Here is an 18,535-nt window from a genome sequence, read left to right as displayed (position 1 = left end):
CAGATTTTAGTCTTGTGTATTTTGAATAAATAGCCTACCTTGAATATCTATGTGGATTATCTACTTGTTCAATAATAATAAGCATTGATTTTATGAATTGGTTCTGGGTTTTTGGCATTGGCATTTAATATAATTAGTTGAAAAGGCATTAATAATTCTTTATCTAATGGCAAAGAGAACACTGAAGTTAAGGACATGATATAGCAAAAGAGATAAATGAAATATTGTTATTGGATGATACTCATCAGATTCTTATAAAGACAGGGTTCTGGTGAACATGCATTTGATACCAGAAAATTTTAAACAAGAACAACCAGCGCTGGCACAGATGTGGAGAGAAAGGGAGTCACTTCCATTGTTGGTGGGAATGGCGACTGGTCCAGCCTTTTTGGAAAACAACATGGACATTGCTTCAAAAACTAGTAACTGAGCTTCCATATGGCCCCACAATACTACTTCTGGGAATATATACCAAGGGTGCAAAAAAGCACAGTAGAAATGACATCTGCACCTGTATGTTCATTGCTGCACTGTTCACAATAGCCAGCATCTGGAAACAACTGAGTGCCTGAGAACAAACGACTGGTTAAAGAAACTTTGGTACATCTACACAATGGAGTACTATACAGCTGTTAGGAAAGATGAAGTAAAAAATTTGCTGATAAGTGTATGGTCATGAAGAGTATCATGCTAAATGAAATGTGTCAGAAAGAGAGGGACAGACATAGAATGACTGCACTCATTTGTGGAATATAAAATAACATAATATGAGACTGATACCCATGGACAGTAGAGACAAGGGCCAAGTTGGAAGCCTGCCTCATGATCTGGGGGAAAAGGCAACTGGAATAGAGAAGGGATCACTAAATCAACAATGGCTGGAGGGATCATTTGGGATGGAAAATGTGTGCTGAAAGTAAAGGACCAAACATGATAGCCTTTCAGTATCTATATTGCAAACTATAATGCCCCAAAGTAGAGAGTCTGGGGGAAATTGTCTGCCATAGAGGCAGGAGGATGGTTGGGATAGGGAGGGGGAGATACTGGGGACATTGGTGGTGGAAAATGTGTACTGGTGGAGGGATGGGTACTTGATCATTGTATGACTGAAACTCAAACATGAAAACTTTATAACTGTCTTATGGTGATTCAATTAAAAAAAAGGAAATTTTAGAGCCACCTCCATTTGACTCTCTGGTCTTGCTCTACTGATTCACAACTAAATCTCTGAGAAGACGCAAGTTAAGCAGCTAAAATTCATGGACACGGGTCCTGTGGCTAAAAACTTTGGGCACCTTCTGGAGGTGGGTGGACTGAATACTCACTCCACTGAAGCCATAACAGTGACACACCACAGCCCCTGCTGTAGCCACACCAATAGCCAACTCTGTCACCTCACTAATATTCTCTTCAGGGACATCAAACTGCAAATAATTTCAGGTGGCCCAGTTCCCTGTCGGTGAACTCTAGTGTTTTTCAGAGTCAGGAGGGCAGCCTTCCCTACTTCCCCAACTCCCCACTCCATCCTTCCAGAAGTCAAGCCCACCTCCCACATCCCATGTCAACTCATTGGCCCAGACTGCAGATCCTGAAGTCTCTTGACCACACTGTCGCCTCATTCCTCCTAATTCCTCAACACTGAATTTCCAGTAGGAGCATACCAAATTCAACAGGAAAGTAACACATAAGCCAACTAAACTCAATGAGCAAAAACAATAACACAGAAGGTTCAACTAGCAACAAAAAGCTTAACAAATTCTTAGACAAGGACTTAAGACAAGGACTTAGACAAGGACTTCACAACCTAATGATAAGAGAACAATTTTCACATAAAATCAATTTTTTATATTTATCAATTTTAATATTGGAGCTTTATTTTATAGTAATTTAACTCTTGAATTATATCAACAATTCTGACTTTGTCTACATTAAAATAAAATTTTAAGAAATTAAAATAAATTTTGGTCAAGCTAAGGACTATAGTAAGATAATAAAGCTGACTAGCTTCACAGTAGAAAGTAGGAGAAGAAAGATGGTCTCAGTGACCAGAACTCCCAAATACACACAAATGACTTGAAAGCTCTTATGTGTGCCCTGTAAGAAACCCTTCTGTCCGGTACCAACAAGACTAAATCAGGGGTAGTTTCTGAAGACTAAACCCAGAAGTCTCATTCTTCTAGTGCCTTAACAACATTGCAAATTAAATTCCTAAATGGCCACTGGTTTCTGTTGAAGTCATAGCATTATTTTGGAAATAAGATGAGTTTGACTATTGGAAAGGATCATAGGAGATTTTAATAAAGCTGGGGACACCAAGCCGCTAAATTCTGCTGTTTCTTTGATGATTGTTGAGTGTATTTATTCCAATTTGACATTCCAGAGCAAAAAGGACAATCTCAGATTTGATTTGGGTATATAGCACCAGGCAGGTGGCAATGATTTGTGGAAGACCCCGAGGTAGAGAGTCAGAGAGAGAGAGAGAGAGAGAGAGAGAGAGAGAGAGAGAGAGAGAGAGAGAGAGAGAGAGAGAGAGAGAGAGCTCAGCAGGCTGAGCAGGTTATTTACTCAGGGGAGGTTGGGATTGATCATTGCCATGGATTGCTCCCCCAGTACAATGAGATGAGATTAACATCTGCATTCAGTGAATTTAAGAATAGAATATTTCTGGGATAATCAGGGAGACTCAAGCCCAATCAAGAAAAATGTCTAGACAGATAGAAAAGGCTATCTTCCTGTCTCACACCCCTAATCCCAAATTTCTCTCTCAGCAATACCCATTATGAATTTCTGATTCCTAAGTGGTAAGAGTATAAATTTGTACTATTGTAAGTCTCTACATTCGGGTCCTTTGTTATAGCAGCAGAGGCAACTCATATAGGAATAGGCAGGAAGGTAGAAAGGTTATAAGACAGGGAAGAGAGAGGCTGGGGAAATGCAGGCACTCAAGAATTCAGAGGATAGTCAGAGGTGGAGGGAGACACTCAAACAAATGGGGAATGGGGAGCAGTAAGATGGCAAGAAAGCTGGCAAGGGATGTGGTCCGGGCAGACTGGTGGGCATCACCGTCCTTATAGGTTATGTGAGTTTCTTGAGGTAGAGGTGGATTCCATTCTCCGAATTCAGCACAAGTTTAGCATTGGGAATAGGGACCCTGGAGGGGTCAGGAGCCAGCTCAAAGCGGAGCAGGGTCAGTGCCACAGCCACCTTTATCTCATTCATGGCAAACTGCTTGCCGATGCAGTTCCTGTGAAGAGGCAGAGTCACGTGAGAAATGGTCTCAGAGTCAGTTCTGGGCTGAGGAGAACCCATTAGAGCTGCCATGTACCTAGACCCAGGGTTTCCTCCATGGGGTTCTTTCCAGGTCCCTCCTCAAACTGCACAGGCCTGGATTCTAACTCTGAGACCTGTTCGATCTCCCCAACCTTAGGAAGGCCCGAATCTCCCTCATTCCATGCCCAAGTTCTTCCCTCTCTCTCAGCATGCCCAAAAGCCTGTGAGGGAAGAGGAGGCTCCAAGCCCTGGGTCATGTGGTCTCCAAGAATTCCTCAGGACTTTGCTCAATCTCTCCATGGCAATTCACAGTGGGGAGTCAGATCAAGGCACTATGACAGGGTGACTTTCAGGCCCACACCACCAAGGAACACTCAGGGATCCTGGTTATATGGAGAAAACCAGATGGAATTTGAGTCAAGAGTTTGGACAGGATCAGAAAGCATGTGAAGGAGCCCCAGGACACTGATCCTCAACCAGCTGCACCATCAGCTCCAATGAATGGCTCAGACAACCACCTTCCAGTACCCTGACTTAACCAGCTTCCATGTCTTCCAGTCTTGCAGAAGTGCCACTGCTTTCCTTCCTGTCCTCACTGGGGTCTCTCTGTCCCATGCCTCTTCTACCTCTGCAGTGAAGCACAGCTAACTCAGACTCTCCGACGCCTTCCAGCATGGGAGGACACGTCCTAGCATCTCAGGGCGCATTGATCCTTCCTGCGCTGTCACCTCACTCGCCACTTGCCCGTTCAGGTCCATTTTTTTTTGCTCTGCTCATATTGACATGGCCAGCAGGGTCCTCTTTCTTCAACTGTCACAACCTCAAGGCTCAGTTCAGTGACAGCCTGTCCTCACCCCTTTGCCTCTGCACCTCTTCCTCCTCTGATCCCAACCACTATTCAGGACACATTAGTGTCCAGAACCCAGGAGGTGCCAGGAGAGCCAACAGTATGCTCATGAAGGAGTGAGTGAAGAGAGAAGAATGAACAAGCCTGTGCTGGTTCCCGACTCAAAATTCTTGGAGGCAGGAATGGTGTTTCGAGCTGAGTTCCTTTCTCCTAGAGAAAGGTTTAAGATGTACTTTAAACTTTGAACAAACAACAGAATTGAAAAAAATCGAGATCTGACCCTGAAATTAGGCCCCTAGTTCTCCCTTGCCTATTCGTGGCAGCCACACATACATGAGCAGAAGCCTGGAGGAAAGACACCATGGGTGTGAATCTCCCCCAACACTCCTGAGGCTCCCTCTAAAGCTCCAAGGGTAATCCCAACACCACTGTCTTCTGAGGGGTGGGTGGCCACAATCCACCTGAGACTTTGGGCAGAGTGAGTTATGGTGGAAAAAGCAGTCAACTGGAGCTAAATCCTGAAATATTGAGTGGAGGCAAGTACAGGACCTTAGCTTTGCAACTGCTGCTGTGCCTGTTCATTGGTGATTGTTGACTATCAGTGGGGGAGGCTTGGGGGCACGTGCACACAGGAGGTCCCATGCTTAGGAAACACATGGTCACAACCCTCCCCGCCAACAATGAGGAGCTCACCTGGAGCCCCCTGAGAAGGGCAGGTACGCGTGGCTGTGCCGAGGAGCACCTGGTGCAAACCGGGAAGGGTCAAACACCTGGAGAGAACAGGGACAGAATAGGACAGAATGACTCCTTCAGTCCAGATGGGGTCAGGCCTCAGGAGAGGAGAGATGGGGTGAGGGTGAGGAGACCCAGGACAACATACTTCCCCACATCATACCTCTGGGTTGGGCCACACATTTGGGTTGTGGTGAAGGCCATAAATGGACAGGTTCACTGAGATTCCTGGGGGCAGGGAGAAGAGAGAAGATTGAGTACTCCCCTTGGGGCCCCAGTTTCTCAGACCATAGTGTATGTGGGCACACACAAAACTTGTGTGTCACCTGTCACCTCATCACATCTCTGCCTGGAGGATCCTGTGTAAAGGGGTATGTGTGGGGGGCAGCGGGTGTCTGGTGACTCCCCTGTGAGCAGATCAGGGGGAGACCAGGACCAGGATAGGGAAGCAAGGTTTTTATTTTTTATTATTTTTATTTTTTGAAACTCGAGCTGCAATCACTTTTCCAATTGCTCCTTGAGTCTTTGAGGGATGAGGATTGACTCTTTTTTTTTCTTTCACAAAAACAGCCTCCAAGAAAGACAGATCTTTGTTCAGGTAAGGCTGCTGAGCTCAGGAGAAGCTAAGTGACTTAGTGCTAAACACACAACTTGTTTGACAGAGGTGGGCTCAGACCTTGGTGTGTGTGTGTGTGTGTGTGTGTGTGTGTGTGTGTGTGTGTGTGTGGTGTGTGTGTGTGTGTGTGTGTGTGTGTGTGTGTGTCTTTTCTCTGACCACCCAGCCCTCCCAGCTCAGGAAACAAATGTTTTCGAGCTGAAGTTCTAAGGACACTCTTAGAGGCCAGAACTTGTTTGAGCTTTCCTGGGTGCTGTGGTAGCCTTTCACTGACCTTACCAGGAATGCAAAGTTTTGATTTCTTGAGGGGAAGCAACCCAGGGAATTGGGAGCTGATTTCAGAGGCTGGGCCCTAGAACCCTGTGGTGAATCCTACTCTCTCATTGCCTGGAGCTCAGGAGAAAACCACATTTCCCTCCACCTTTCTTTATCCATCAGCCCTTCCAGAGCAGAAAATGACTATTTTGATTTATCATGGGTGGTGCTTGTGGGGAGGTTACTGCCAGCTCTGTGCTTGGGTCACTCTAGTCTGTGATGAAAGGACTATGCGGTGGCAGGGTTTGAATTCAGGTTGGCTGCATGCAAGAGAAACACCTTAAAACCCTGGCCACTCTCTCTGGCCCTGAAAATGGTTTGAAAGCTGAATATCTGAGGCCACACTCAGAGGCCAGAACTTGTTGACTGAGGTTTTCTGGGGCCTTCAGCAGTGTTTCAGAGGCCTAATCCCCGATCCTGATTACAAAATACTGATTATTTTGTTTTAAAGCAGGGATGTTTGAGGCTACACCTGGTAGTTTTGGAGGCATACTCCTGGCTCTGTGCTCAGGGATTAACTCCTATTCAACTTGGGAGATTATAAGAAGTGCCGGGGAACAAACCCAAGTTGGCCATGTGCAAGGCAAGTGCCTACCTGCTGTACTATATCTTTTATCCCCTAAGTATTGATTCTTGAGGGGATGCAGTGGGAGCTCAGGACTATCTTTGGCCCAATGACCTGCTCTCCTTCCACTATGCTGCTTCTCAGGGAGTGTGCCAGGAGCTGGCCTACCTTTGGGTAGGGAGCGCCCATCAGGGAAGGTGACAGGTGAGCTGAGCTGTCTGGTCACACCAGGCACGGGCGGGTAGATACGCATCGCCTCCTTGATGCACATGGTGGTGTAGGGCATCTTGTCCATGTGGTCCCTGAAAGGAGCATCCCCAGAGTGAGTGGAGCTGCCCTAGGTTCCCCTGCTGAGGGGCTTGGCTCGCCCACAGCTGGCACTCACCAGGTGATGGAGGAGCCATCTTCCAGCAGGCTCTGGAGCTCCTCCCGGCACTGCTGCTGGTGCTCGGGGTGTGTGGCCAGTGCATAGAGGATCCAGGAGATGCCGCTGGCTGTGGTGTCATGACCCTCGAACATGAACGTGTCCACTTCTGCCCGCAGGTCCTTGTCAGACAGGCCGCTCCCGTCCTCTGACTGTGCACATGGGGAGAGAGTGGGTTGACCGCTTTCTCTCTGGGTGTGTGTGTAGTCACAACCTTCTCCACTTTCACCCTCCTCCACTCACCCTCACCCTCACACTCATCATTTTCCACTCATCCCTCACACTCTTCCACTTGCCTTTCTCCGCTCATCCTCCTCCACACTCACCCCCTCTATACTCAACCTTCATATTCATCCCTCCATACTCATTCTCCTTCATTAACCCTCCTCACATTCACCCTCCTCCACTCACCCACAACATTTACCACCCTGACTGGCCCCTTCATAGTCACCCTCCTCCACTCACCCACCACACTCACCCCCTCCACACTCCACTCCACACTCACCCCTCCACATCTACTACTCCCACTCACCTTGGCAAAGAGCAGGATGTCCAGGAAATCCAGGTGCCTCTTCTTCCTGATCTTTTCTAGCTCGTTCTCATTCTGCAGCTGCATCTTCCTCTGCCGGATCACACGGTCTGTCAGGAAAAAGGTTCCAGGCAGAACTGAGGGTTCTGGGAGCCCAGGTCAGTGTCTACAGTAGCCTCAGGTACTTCCCATCTCCAGAGTCTGGTTGCAGTGAATCAGGAGTGCAGGAGCATGGGTGCACAGCAGGTGAGAGCTCCAGCTCCATGATACTGCTCAGGCCACCCCCTCAGTACTCAGACCAGGGATGCTGTTGAGCCCTGTCTGAGGTTTCATTCAGTGTCCTGATGAAGAAACATTTGAAACACTTTCATAGTCCAGCACCTTGCACACTCACATCCTGAGTGGCCGGCAAGGTTCCAACTGTGCTGGGGACATCCCTCTGGGTCCCTTGGATACGGCTGATGACAGCAGGGAGACCTTCAGATATGGGTTTTCACCTGTGTGCTCATGGGCGATCTGGCAGGCCTTGGCATAGCTGCGGCCAGCGGGGGTTAGGCTGTAGATGAAGTCATTCTGGTGGAAGAAATTCCTCACCCGGGAAAAGAAGAGGTTCTTTAGGTCCTCGATGGCCTGTGTATAGGAGAGGTTCTTCCTGCAGGAAGATGGGGCAGGGCATATGGGAAAGGGGGTATACTGGCATTGATGGGGATCCTGCAGGGGGGGTTCCACAAAACAAGTAAACATTATTATTTCTATCTATATCTATCTATCTATCTATCTATCTATCTATCTATCTATCTATCTATCTATCTATCTATCTATATCTTCTTTTAGACAAGACTTGAGAGGCCAGGGATCAGGATCAGGAACCAGAGGAATCAAGGTGTGGCTGATTTGGAGGGTGGGCTTGTTCTTTGTCAGGACTCCTGAGAGCCTCACTGTTTATGCTGGTTCATATGTAGACTTCCTTGCTGACCTCACAGATAGTTCCCAGAGCTGGTCAGGGGCAGCCACTGACCTGTCAGTCTGCAGGCTGCTGGGGTGGCTGAAGGCGCACTTCATGATGGTGTCCAGCGTCATCAAGGAGACGTGTCCGAAGATGTCCAAGGGGACACCGTTCCTGTTGAGCTTTTCCCATTTGTCCTGGGGGAAGGGGCATGGACACCTGTGTCCCCTTGACTGACAGACTGTCCTTCCTGTCACTAAATATTCTTCCACCCTTTCTAAAGCAGAATGGGTTTTGGTAAATTATGTGCAATAAGCTTGTGTTTTGGTAATATGATAAACATTTAACAAAATATCTTAGAATTATTATTCATGGTTTCTTAGGGTTGACTTTGTTTCTTTCTTTTTTTTTGTTTTTTGGGTCACACCTGGCAATGCACAGGAGTTATTCCTGGCTCTTCACTCAGGAATTACTCCTGGCAGTGCTCAGGGGACCATATGGGATGCTGGGAATCAAACCCGGGTCAGCCATGTGCAAGACAAATGCCCTACCCACTGTGTTATCACTCCAGCCCCGAGTTGACTTTGTTTCTAATACTGAGAACAAGTTATCTGTGGTATAGAGAAACTAAACAGTGGTATGATTTGTACCAAATGATGGCAAAACCTTGGCCCTGAATTGAGAATGAGAATGCCAAGTAAGGGGGGTAGTGATTGGTGGGGAAAAATAGTGAAGTGAAACAGACATAGCTTAAGGGCATTGATGGACAGTCTTCAGCACTTTGGAGTTGGTGAGGCAAGGTAACTGTGTTGATCGTAACAATAACCACAAGTATTAATACTATTATAAGCATGTGGCCAAAATGATAATTATATTAATATTTTAGTTGAAAAAAACCAAAAATGATGAAGGTAATTCCTATCTTTTGGAGACCAATAGATTTTGTTTCTCAGGATCAAAAGGCGAATTCTTCACTGACCCATGATCTAAGCTTGATGGAAGAAGGGACAAGTGAATTGAACTCAGGTATCTGGGGGAGAAAAAGCTGAGGGATCAGTCTCTGTAGATTCAGTTCCTTTGTTCATCTGTTGTTAGCTGACCCAGTAGATGGAAGGCCAGAGTTCTCTGGGAAGAGTTACTAACACAGGGTGGCTCTGAGATGCACATGGACATTTACAGCCTTACATGGGGGGCTCCATGCCTTGCAAAAGCCCTGGGCCCAGTCATAAGTCCAGGCATGACAGAACCCTGGAGGTAAATCCTGCCACCAACAGTTTATTAGAACAGGTTTAGCTGTTATGGGATGGACAATCATCCACTTCACTGATTTAAAGATGTAGAGGGGCAGGAAAAGTGTCCCCTTCTTCATGGTTACTTTTGTAGGTATGGAGCCAAGTGTGTTTCCAATTGGTGCCTGGGTCATCTCCCAACTTATCTATTTTGGGAGAACAACCACCGCTTGTGGGCTTGTTGGTCTTTACGGGCATGCCTGAGGGAGGTCTAGTGGCACTTGGGTAAGAGTAGACTCTGAACTGTGGTGTGGCTAAAGGTGTGTGGGTGAGAAAAAAGACTTACCAGCATCACTCGCACAGAATCAGCTGTGAGCCCCACGTAAGGCTTGAGGATGTCATAATGGAAAGCTGGGGTCAGCATGCGCCGGTGCTGGAACCAGGTCTGTCCATTCAACAGGAGCAAACCATACCCTGGGCCAGACAAAGGTGTGTGCAGGGAGAGAGGAGATGTGATTAGAAGGACTTGGATGCTTTGGGCACAGTCATGGGTGTTTCAAGAGACACATCATCATGGCACAGGTAGGAAAGGCCAATATTTTTCATGATCATGAATTTTCTCAAGTGTCTTACACTAAGATATGTTGAAGGCATCTAGTGATAAAGGTTCAAATGGTGTTGTGGGTCAGGTTATACAAGAACTTAAAGTTGGGCTAAGAACATTGGAGAGGATTGAGATGTGGAAGAAACTAAATCTAAAAAAGTCTTCACCACTTTAGAGGGGTGAGGATTTCGAAGCTGGAGATGCGGTTTGATTCAGAGATACATGTCTGTCAAGGTACATGCCACTTGTTCTCTTGAGCCAGAGAGAGTTCTAGCACCTGACTAGCAAGAGGACTGTATTCCTGAAAGTTGGATATACTTACCAATCCAGGGAGCCCCGAATCTATAGGGAATGGTAGACTTTGGGTCTGAAAAGTAAGGAAGGGCATTATAAGAAAATAGGATAAACAAAGCAGAGTTCTGAGTAGAGCAGGGTTTACATGAGAGTTTGTGCACTCCCAGTGACTGTTGCTGATCATCTGTTTTAAGCTATCCCACTACCTCTTACCCTGATGCTCCTGTCCTGTTATCTACAATGTCTGGAACTCAGACTCAGTTTTAATGTCAGAATAGTCTGAACTAGAGGTGAAAAAAGCATACACTTTCCTCAACACCAAAAAAAAGGGCAGAAGGTTATGGATTTCCTATAATTTGTAGTGGCTCTCTCACCATGACTAATTATTTTCTAACTTTCAAATCAAAGTTTCTGATTTTATATAACAAATGATGTCAATTTGCCCTTCTACACTGCTGGTGGGAATGCCGACAGGTCCAGCCCCTTTGGAAAACAATATGGACGCTTCTCAAAAAATTAGAAATTGAGCTTCCATTTGATCCAGCAACCACTTCTGGGAATATATCCTGGAGAAACAAAAAAGTATATAGTCGAAATGACATCTGCATTTATATGTTCATCACAGCACTGTTTACAATAGCCAGAATCTGGAAAAAAACCGAGTACCCAAGAACAGATGACTGGTTAAAGAAACTTTGGTACATCTATACAATGGAATACTATGCAGCTGCTAGAAAGTCATGAATTTTGCATATAAGTGGATCAACATGGAAAGTATCATGCTCAGTGAAATGAGCCAGAAAGAGAGAGAGAGACAGACATAGAAAGATTTCACTCATCTGTGGAATATAGAACAACAGAGTAGGAGACTAATACCCAAGAATAGTAGTATATAATATCCCGAGGTTGGCTCCATAGCTTGGAAGCTGGCCTCACACGCTGGGGGAAAGTCATCCCAGATAGAGAAGGGAACACCAAGTAATATGTGATTGGAGATCCTGCGCGGGTAGGGAGATGCGTGCTGAAAGTAGACTAGAGACTGAACAGGATGACCACTCAATACCCCTATTGCAAACCACAACACCCAAAAGGAAAGAGATTTCAAATTGGAATGCCCCGCCACAGAGGCGGGGTGGGGTGGGGGGATGGGATTAGGGGTGGGGGGGAGGGATACTGGGTTCATTGGTGGTGGAGAATGGACATTGGTGGAGGGATGGGCTCTCAAACATTGCATGAGGGAAAAACAAGCACAAAAATGCGTGAATCTGTAACTGTACCCTCACCGTGACTCACTAATTAAAAATAAATAAATAAAATAGATAAAAAATAAAAAATTAGAAAACCTTAAAAATTGATGTCAATTTGGTTAAACAAAAAAGAAAAGAAAATACTAACACTGCTACTTAAGCTATATTTCATTTAAGTAAATATTGCTATAGTATATATAAGTAAATATTAAGTAAATATTGCTATAGGACTGAAGCTATAGCACAGCAGGTAGGGCGTTTGCCTTGCATGCAGCCAACTTGGGTTCAATTCCTCCGTCCCTCTTGGAGAGCCCGGCAAGCTACCAAGAGTATCCCGCCCGCATGGCAGAGCCTGGCAAGCTCACCGTGGCATATTCAATATGTCAAAAACAGTAACAACAAGTCTCATAATGGAGATGTTACTGGTGTCTGTTCGAGCAACTTGATGAGCAATGGGATGACAGTGAAAGTGACAGTGATAAATATTGCTGATTTAGGCAGGCTGGGAGCATGGTCTATAGAAATTTTAGGCATGCAGTGTTGACTGAATCTCTGCTCTCTTTTGGAATTTCAGGGTCATACAGTCACATGATTTTGCTGGCCACACTTGGCAGTGCTTAGGGCTACTCTTGTTGGTGTTTGAGAATTTTGTAATGTTGGAAGCACGTGTGTTGACCAGAATCAGCCAACATCCAAGAATGTACCCTAACCTCTGTACCATCTCTCCAGAACCAGGCACCAAATCCAAATGGGGGAGGAGCTACTGCAGTTGTGAAAGGGGGATTTTTCTCTTACCTGATCGCCCCAGAATCACCTTCATGTAGTCAGGGTCATAGACCACCATAATGACCCTTGAGCCCCATAGCCAGCGAGGACAGGCACATGAAAACTTCTCTATCCTTTTCAGTTGCTGAGGCAGCTCTTTATTATCTTGGAACTGTGATCAAAGTAAGACAAACCAAAGAAAATGTTTAGTTCTTCACAGCTGAAGAGAAGGTGAAGAGTGAAATGACCACAAAGGAGAAAGTTTTGAATCATTCAGCAGAACTAAATATTACAATTGCTTCTTTATGATCTCTAACCCACATTTGGAGGTTGATCAAGGTTTGACATATATGATTTTCTTGTTGGAGATGAAACTGGGTGGAAATATTTACCGTAGCAATTGACATGTTGGTACATGAATTTTTGCAAGCCGTGACTACAATATTTGCATGAACAACTTGTACGATCACTTGAATCAACGTATTCTATGTTTACTTAGAGGTAAGGTGGATTATTAAAAATAAAATTTAAATATTGTCTTTATTCTACCATCCTGGTTACTAATGTCAGCAAATAATCAAGCACACATCTCAATACTTTATAACAGAGTAGTGTGTGGCATATACAGGGAATATTCAAAACAAGCCTTCTCAAGACTTGTCTCTTGGTACATGGACCCAGTCCAGGCCCCACTGGCTCCAAAGAAATTTTTACCATCCTCCTTAAAACTGGAAGGAATGAAAATCGGCGGATGTGCTACAAAATCATTTCAAGGAATAAAGGCCCTTCTGCAGACCAACTTTTAGGACAAACTCTCTGGAGAAGTTCTTGTGTTTGGGACTTGGGTGTCAGTTTCTCTCCAGCAGACTGTTAATTTGAATCCTTTAAAATCCTTTGAATTTGCATGTGGGGGTCTTATCTTTGGGTGTACAGAGAAGATGAATTTGCAGAGCTTATTAAGTTTGCCATGAAAGTAGAATAAAAAGGACCATTTCCTTTGGCCACAGAATGACTATTCCAGTGCCCAGTGCAAGGGGACAGCAGCTATGCAGACCAGGCCAAACAGCTGTGCTCTTCTTCAGGTTCCTGACACTCATGCCTCAGAGATTGACCCTGACCTCAAACACATGATTTCTTTGCAATCAGGACATAGGAACCATAATGTTCTATGAGAAATGTTTTTCACTTTAAATTTTTTGATAGCACAGCAGGTAGGGCGTTTGCCTTGCACATGGCCGACCTGGCTTTGATTCCTCTGTCCCTCTGAGAGCCCGGTAAGCTACTGAGAGTATCCCGCCCACACGGCAGAGCCTGGCAAGCTACCTGTGGTGTATTCAATATGCCCAAAACAGTAACAACAAGTCTCACAACGAAGATGTTACTGGTGCCCGCTCAAGCAAATCTGTGAACAACGGGAGAACAGTGCTACAGTGCTATAGTGCTACAGTGCTTTGGTGGCTTATCACTAGTTCCTCATATTCCATAATGTCCATAATTCCATAATCACAGTTCTATAGATACATGCTAGTTTAAGTGATTACCTTTTCATTGTTTGGGGGCTATACTTGGTGGTGCTCAGGGATCACTCCTAGTGGTGCTTGGGGAACGGTATGTGGTGTAAGGGATTAATCAGGGCCAACCACATACAAGCAATCACCTTAACCCCTGTACTCTCTCTATTCTTAAGTGATAACCATAATGGGAATTTTTCCTCAAATGAGAGCAGCTCATAAGCTGGGCCAACTCTGAGAAGACGGTGTGGAGCAGCTCAACAGAACTCTGCAGTGCTTAGAGGTTATTTCCAGTAGTGTACAAGGGACTTTGGGGTGCTAGAAATTGAACTGGAATTCACCAGTGGAAACCCCATTGGGGTTGGCCAATGCTTTAACACCTTCACTATCTCATTGGTCCTGGAAAGATGAATTTCTTTCCTTTCATCCACACAGAAGTGATTCTCTTCAATTACATGGGATTCTTGAATGCTGTGAGCCATTCTAGCAAATTCAGTAAACCTGAGAGGCTATCATGGCATTTTCTCACTTATAGCCAGTTGCTCAGAAGCACAGAGAGTGTCTGGAATAAAGCTAGACTAGGGACGTGGCTCAGTGGTAGGTAGTTTGCTCTTTGCATGTATGACACCTGGGTTTGATCCCTAGCAAAACACACACACAAACACACATAGCAAAAACCACAGAAAAACAAAAGCAAAGGGTCTTTATAAGTGAAGTAGTCAGATAGAGAAAGACAATTACCAGCTGGTTTCACTCCTGGGTGGGATAGAGAAGAGCAAAGCAGGAAAGAGGCAAAAACCACAAGCAAGCAACCCCTTGGAATGAGATACCAGAATTTAGGTGAAGGTGTGGTGTGCACAGCTCACTCTATGGGGTTCAGTGAATAAACCTTCGAAGCAAATATTCTGTTTAATTGTGCAAAAGTCAGTTCTCCTCACCAAGGGCCATCCTGGCCTCTTTCTCACATGTGCCAGCCACCAGTCAGAGTTTGGGCAAAGAAAACCTCAGTCTTCAATGCCATCAAACAGGACTGGTGGGTTCCCTGGCCCTGACGCCATTCCTCCCTAAGCTGGTAAGCCTTTGTTCCTGTCACACAACACCTTAAACTGGGCACCCCACAGCACAGTAGTGGCTGTGATTTCTGGCTGGCATAGAGAAGATGAATTGAGAGACTGGTCAGGGAAGCATCTAGAAGCCCTGTTTTATGGAAAGAGCTGAGGCTACCCAGCAGGTTGGGGGGACCCAGAGAGGCATAGCTATTGCCTCATAAGTGCAGGATGGTTGGTCTACCCCAGGAGGGAGAGTCTGACCAACCTGAGCCACCAGGCCCAGTTTCTAAGAGGATGGAGTTCCCTGGACTGGGGTGGAAGACCCAAGAGGTGAGATGGCTTTCCCTGAGACCCCAAGTGGTCATCAACAAGACTTTCCCAACAATCTGCTGACCACCATCATCTTCTGAAACTGTCCCCCATCCTCCCGCTCACCTCCCTGCTCCTTCCTACCTCCTTGGAATGCCCGAAGAGCCAGTGGGAGGGAGGTGATGGGAACTGCTGGACAGCCTTAAGCATCCACTGGCGTTGCAGGTAGAGCTGGACAGCCTTGAGCAGCAGCAACACCAGGCCTAGCAGGAAGGCCACTTGCAGGAGCCCAGAGAAACTGCCCAGGGATCTGGTGGGACTCAGAACGGAGACACTCATGGTGCCGGTGCCGTGACTGCAGGATGGCTGGCTCAGCCTGACTGTGCCTGATCACGCAACCCATATTAGTTGTCAGGGAAGGGTGGCCCCACCCACCTTGGGGAGGTGACTGCAGGGGGCAGAGCCTATGGGCTGGCAGAGGCAACTGATTGCCAGGGCTGGAAACAGGCTGCCAGAGGAGGGGGGCGGAGAAGGGCCTCAGGGACAACTGGCACTCTGTGACTGGGTGTGTTATAGTACATGGGAAATGTAAACAGTAATGTCGACACTGGTGTAGATTACGAACCTCAGCAACAAAACTGAGTGACTGGAATATCTATCTGAGAAAGAGTGAGGAGCTTTTCCAGCTGCAGTGATAATGACCTGCACACTCCCGGCCCTTCTCCATATCACTCTGCAGCTATTCATTGAGCCCCACCGAGTGCCTGCTACTCTGCTGGCTGTCTGGACACAGCTGTAAGCAAAACAGACACGAAGCCCAAAATGAAGAAATTCACAGTCTCATTGATCAAATATATGTTAGGTATGTTTGGTTTCATTATTGCCTGCATTTGAGAGATGAAAAGTTATCTATAGAGAAAGGAAAATGGCCATTGAGATTCCCAGTTGGACAAATTCCCAATCACTGCCATTTCTATTAAAAACAATAAAGCTAATTTGCTGACAAGATGAATCTAGTTTCAATAACTATGACCTATGACTTAAGAAAGTGCAGAAAGAACAATGATCAAGTAGATTGGCTGCTTTCAATCTGCTTTGCTAAAAAGTTCTCATAAGCACCTCAGCTTGAGTTCTTAAGAACCTCTCAGTAACTTTGTATCTCAGAGTGATTCATTAATTAAAAAAAAATTCTCTCTGGGCATAGAAACTATGTTGAAGTCTGGCACCCTGCCTGTCCTACAATACCCATAGGTCAGGTTAATGCTTTTCTTCTCAAGATTTCAAAAATAGTTAATATTCCTTGGGGTTTCTGGGCCCTTCCCTATTTATCTGGTAAGGCTATTTGGAATCCTCTATGCAAGGTCCCGGGCCAGTGCTTCTAAGAAGATTTAATGGTCTCCATGAAGTCAAGCCTAGTTTTCCTAAGCTGTCTGATCACGCTGGAACTGATGAATATCTCTCAAACAAGATGCTCCAGGCCAAGCCTTAGTCATATAAGCATGTTTCCAATTCTGATCTGCAATGTAGATTTTTACTGAACCTATGAAAAGAGTTATTTTGGCCTGAAAATAAGATTTTTTACCAAGTATTCAAATTCTGGAATTTGAAAGGTAGGAGATAAAAGAAATGTTTCTTCTTTGTTAACAAAGTGATATTTTACAACATTGCTGACAGAATACAAGAAAAGAAAATGTTGACACTGAAAAATGTAAGTGGTACCTAACAGACATTCATGGGAGTTTATTTTAATTAGCTGAGTGGAACTTTCTATCACCTCCCTGGATAGAGCCAAAGAAAGCTTTGCTTTCCTAAGTAATGAGGCAGACAGATAATTTCTCTGAAAACTTGAAACTGAAACTTCCAATAACAGAATCAGAAATGTTACTACTAGTAACTAATTACAGCACTTGTCTGAAAAGACTTATTGCTACCCTGTTGGAGTTATTGGGCTATCTGGCACAAATTTTTATTCTTGAGCCTTAATTTTCTCTATTTATCAAAATGTGTACACAATTCAGTTTTATAATCTTCAAGTTATAAAGTTATCAAAGAGTATTGTAGAATACTCATCTGTTCTACTCATCTCTCCGAAAATGACATATAGTTGTAAAAATATCAGCACGTAACAATTCTGTGAATGGCAAAAAGATTTAGAAATAGCCATGACCAAAGATCTGATTAGATTTCATTATAGTGCTATTGACAGGAAAATTTTCTTTTTTTTTTCTTTTTGGGTCACACCCAGCGATGCTCAGGGGTTACTCCTGGCTTTGCACTCAGGAATTACTCCTGGCAGTGCTTGGGGGACCATATGGGATGCCGGGGATTGAACCTGGGTCAGCCATGTGCAAGGCAAACACCTTACCTGCTGTGCTATCGCTCCGGCCCCTGACAGGAAAATTTTATTATTCCTATGGTAATAAGTGATAATAAGTCATGATAAAATATATGATAAAATAATGATAAAATGATAAAAAATAATAATAAAATGATAAAAATATTAAAATGATAATAAGAGATAAATTAATAAGTTATAATAATAAGTGATAACTTTAATAAGGATGTCTGATTTTTACAGATGTATATAATTCCTAGAATACCTATATTCTCTATAACTATAGTCTATAACAATATAGAATACCTAGAGAATACCCGTATTAGATATAATTTCTAGAATACCTACCTGATAAAAACTTTATAAAAAAGGGCTTAGTATTTCTTCCTCCACCCTCCCCCATCTTTCCATTCCCTTTTGAGTTGCAATGACCAGATATCACAGACACTTGGTTGCAGTGTTTACACACCAGAAAGGAGCTCTCAGAACCCACACACTGGTCTGTGGCATGTTGGAGATTTTACACCTGGTTGTGGCTGCAGGGATTTCCCAGGCGCAGTGCCTCCAGGATCGCACTGAGATTGTGTCGGGGCTCAATTGGGAATTTGAATCACAGCCTTGCTCTTGCAACACAGGCGCTCTGCCATGAACTCTCCCTGGGCTTCCTCAATACTACTTCTGTTTGGCCAGGTTTCTCACGTAGGCCATATCAAACATGCCTAATTAATCACTCCCTTTTAATAAGGAGAAAGAGAAAAAAAATCATTAGTGACTTTCCAAGAATCCTTTGGGAAACTTTAAAATTAGTTTTATGGGACCACAGGAGAAACAATACAGCAGTTAGAGCACATGACATGTTCCTAGGCCTGAATTTGATCTTATACCACACATGATCTTCTGGCCATCACCAGGTGTAGCCCTGAAATACACCAAGTACCAATACCCCAA

The 18,535-nt window shown here is 44.9% G+C and overlaps 1 protein-coding gene across 1 annotated transcript; it reads right to left on the bottom strand.

The window, feature by feature from the left end:
- Positions 1 to 1,835: 1,835 nt before the first annotated feature.
- On the bottom strand, positions 1,836 to 15,612 carry LOC101543177 (cytochrome P450 4A7-like). The gene is made up of 12 exons (XM_055138815.1): positions 15,397 to 15,612; positions 12,414 to 12,555; positions 10,400 to 10,444; positions 9,820 to 9,947; positions 8,317 to 8,441; positions 7,796 to 7,950; positions 7,302 to 7,408; positions 6,731 to 6,921; positions 6,514 to 6,647; positions 5,013 to 5,077; positions 4,811 to 4,887; positions 1,836 to 3,244 (listed from the first exon to the last, which is right to left on the bottom strand). Exons 1-12 carry the CDS (start codon positions 15,589 to 15,591, stop codon positions 3,076 to 3,078), a joined length of 1,533 nt encoding a protein of 510 aa, XP_054994790.1. The 5' UTR covers positions 15,592 to 15,612; the 3' UTR covers positions 1,836 to 3,075.
- Between the last annotated feature and the right edge of the window lie 2,923 nt (positions 15,613 to 18,535).

This window comes from Sorex araneus, chromosome 5, assembly GCF_027595985.1.
Source record: "Sorex araneus isolate mSorAra2 chromosome 5, mSorAra2.pri, whole genome shotgun sequence".
NCBI lineage: Eukaryota > Metazoa > Chordata > Mammalia > Eulipotyphla > Soricidae > Sorex > Sorex araneus.
Note: the sequence above shows the minus strand (reverse complement) of the source record. Positions and strands in the feature narration are given on the sequence as shown.

Coding starts and splice junctions, on each gene's coding strand:
- LOC101543177 (XM_055138815.1), bottom strand. CDS start 15,591: ATGAGTGTCTCCGTTCTGAGTCCCACCAGATCCCTGGGCAGTTTCTCT. Junction 10,445..12,413: donor GGTGATTCTGGGGCGATCAG/GTAAGAGAAAAA, acceptor CTTACTTTTCAG/ACCCAAAGTCTACCATTCCC. Junction 5,078..6,513: donor TGGGCGCTCCCTACCCAAAG/GTAGGCCAGCTC, acceptor CCCTGCCCCCAG/GAATCTCAGTGAACCTGTCC.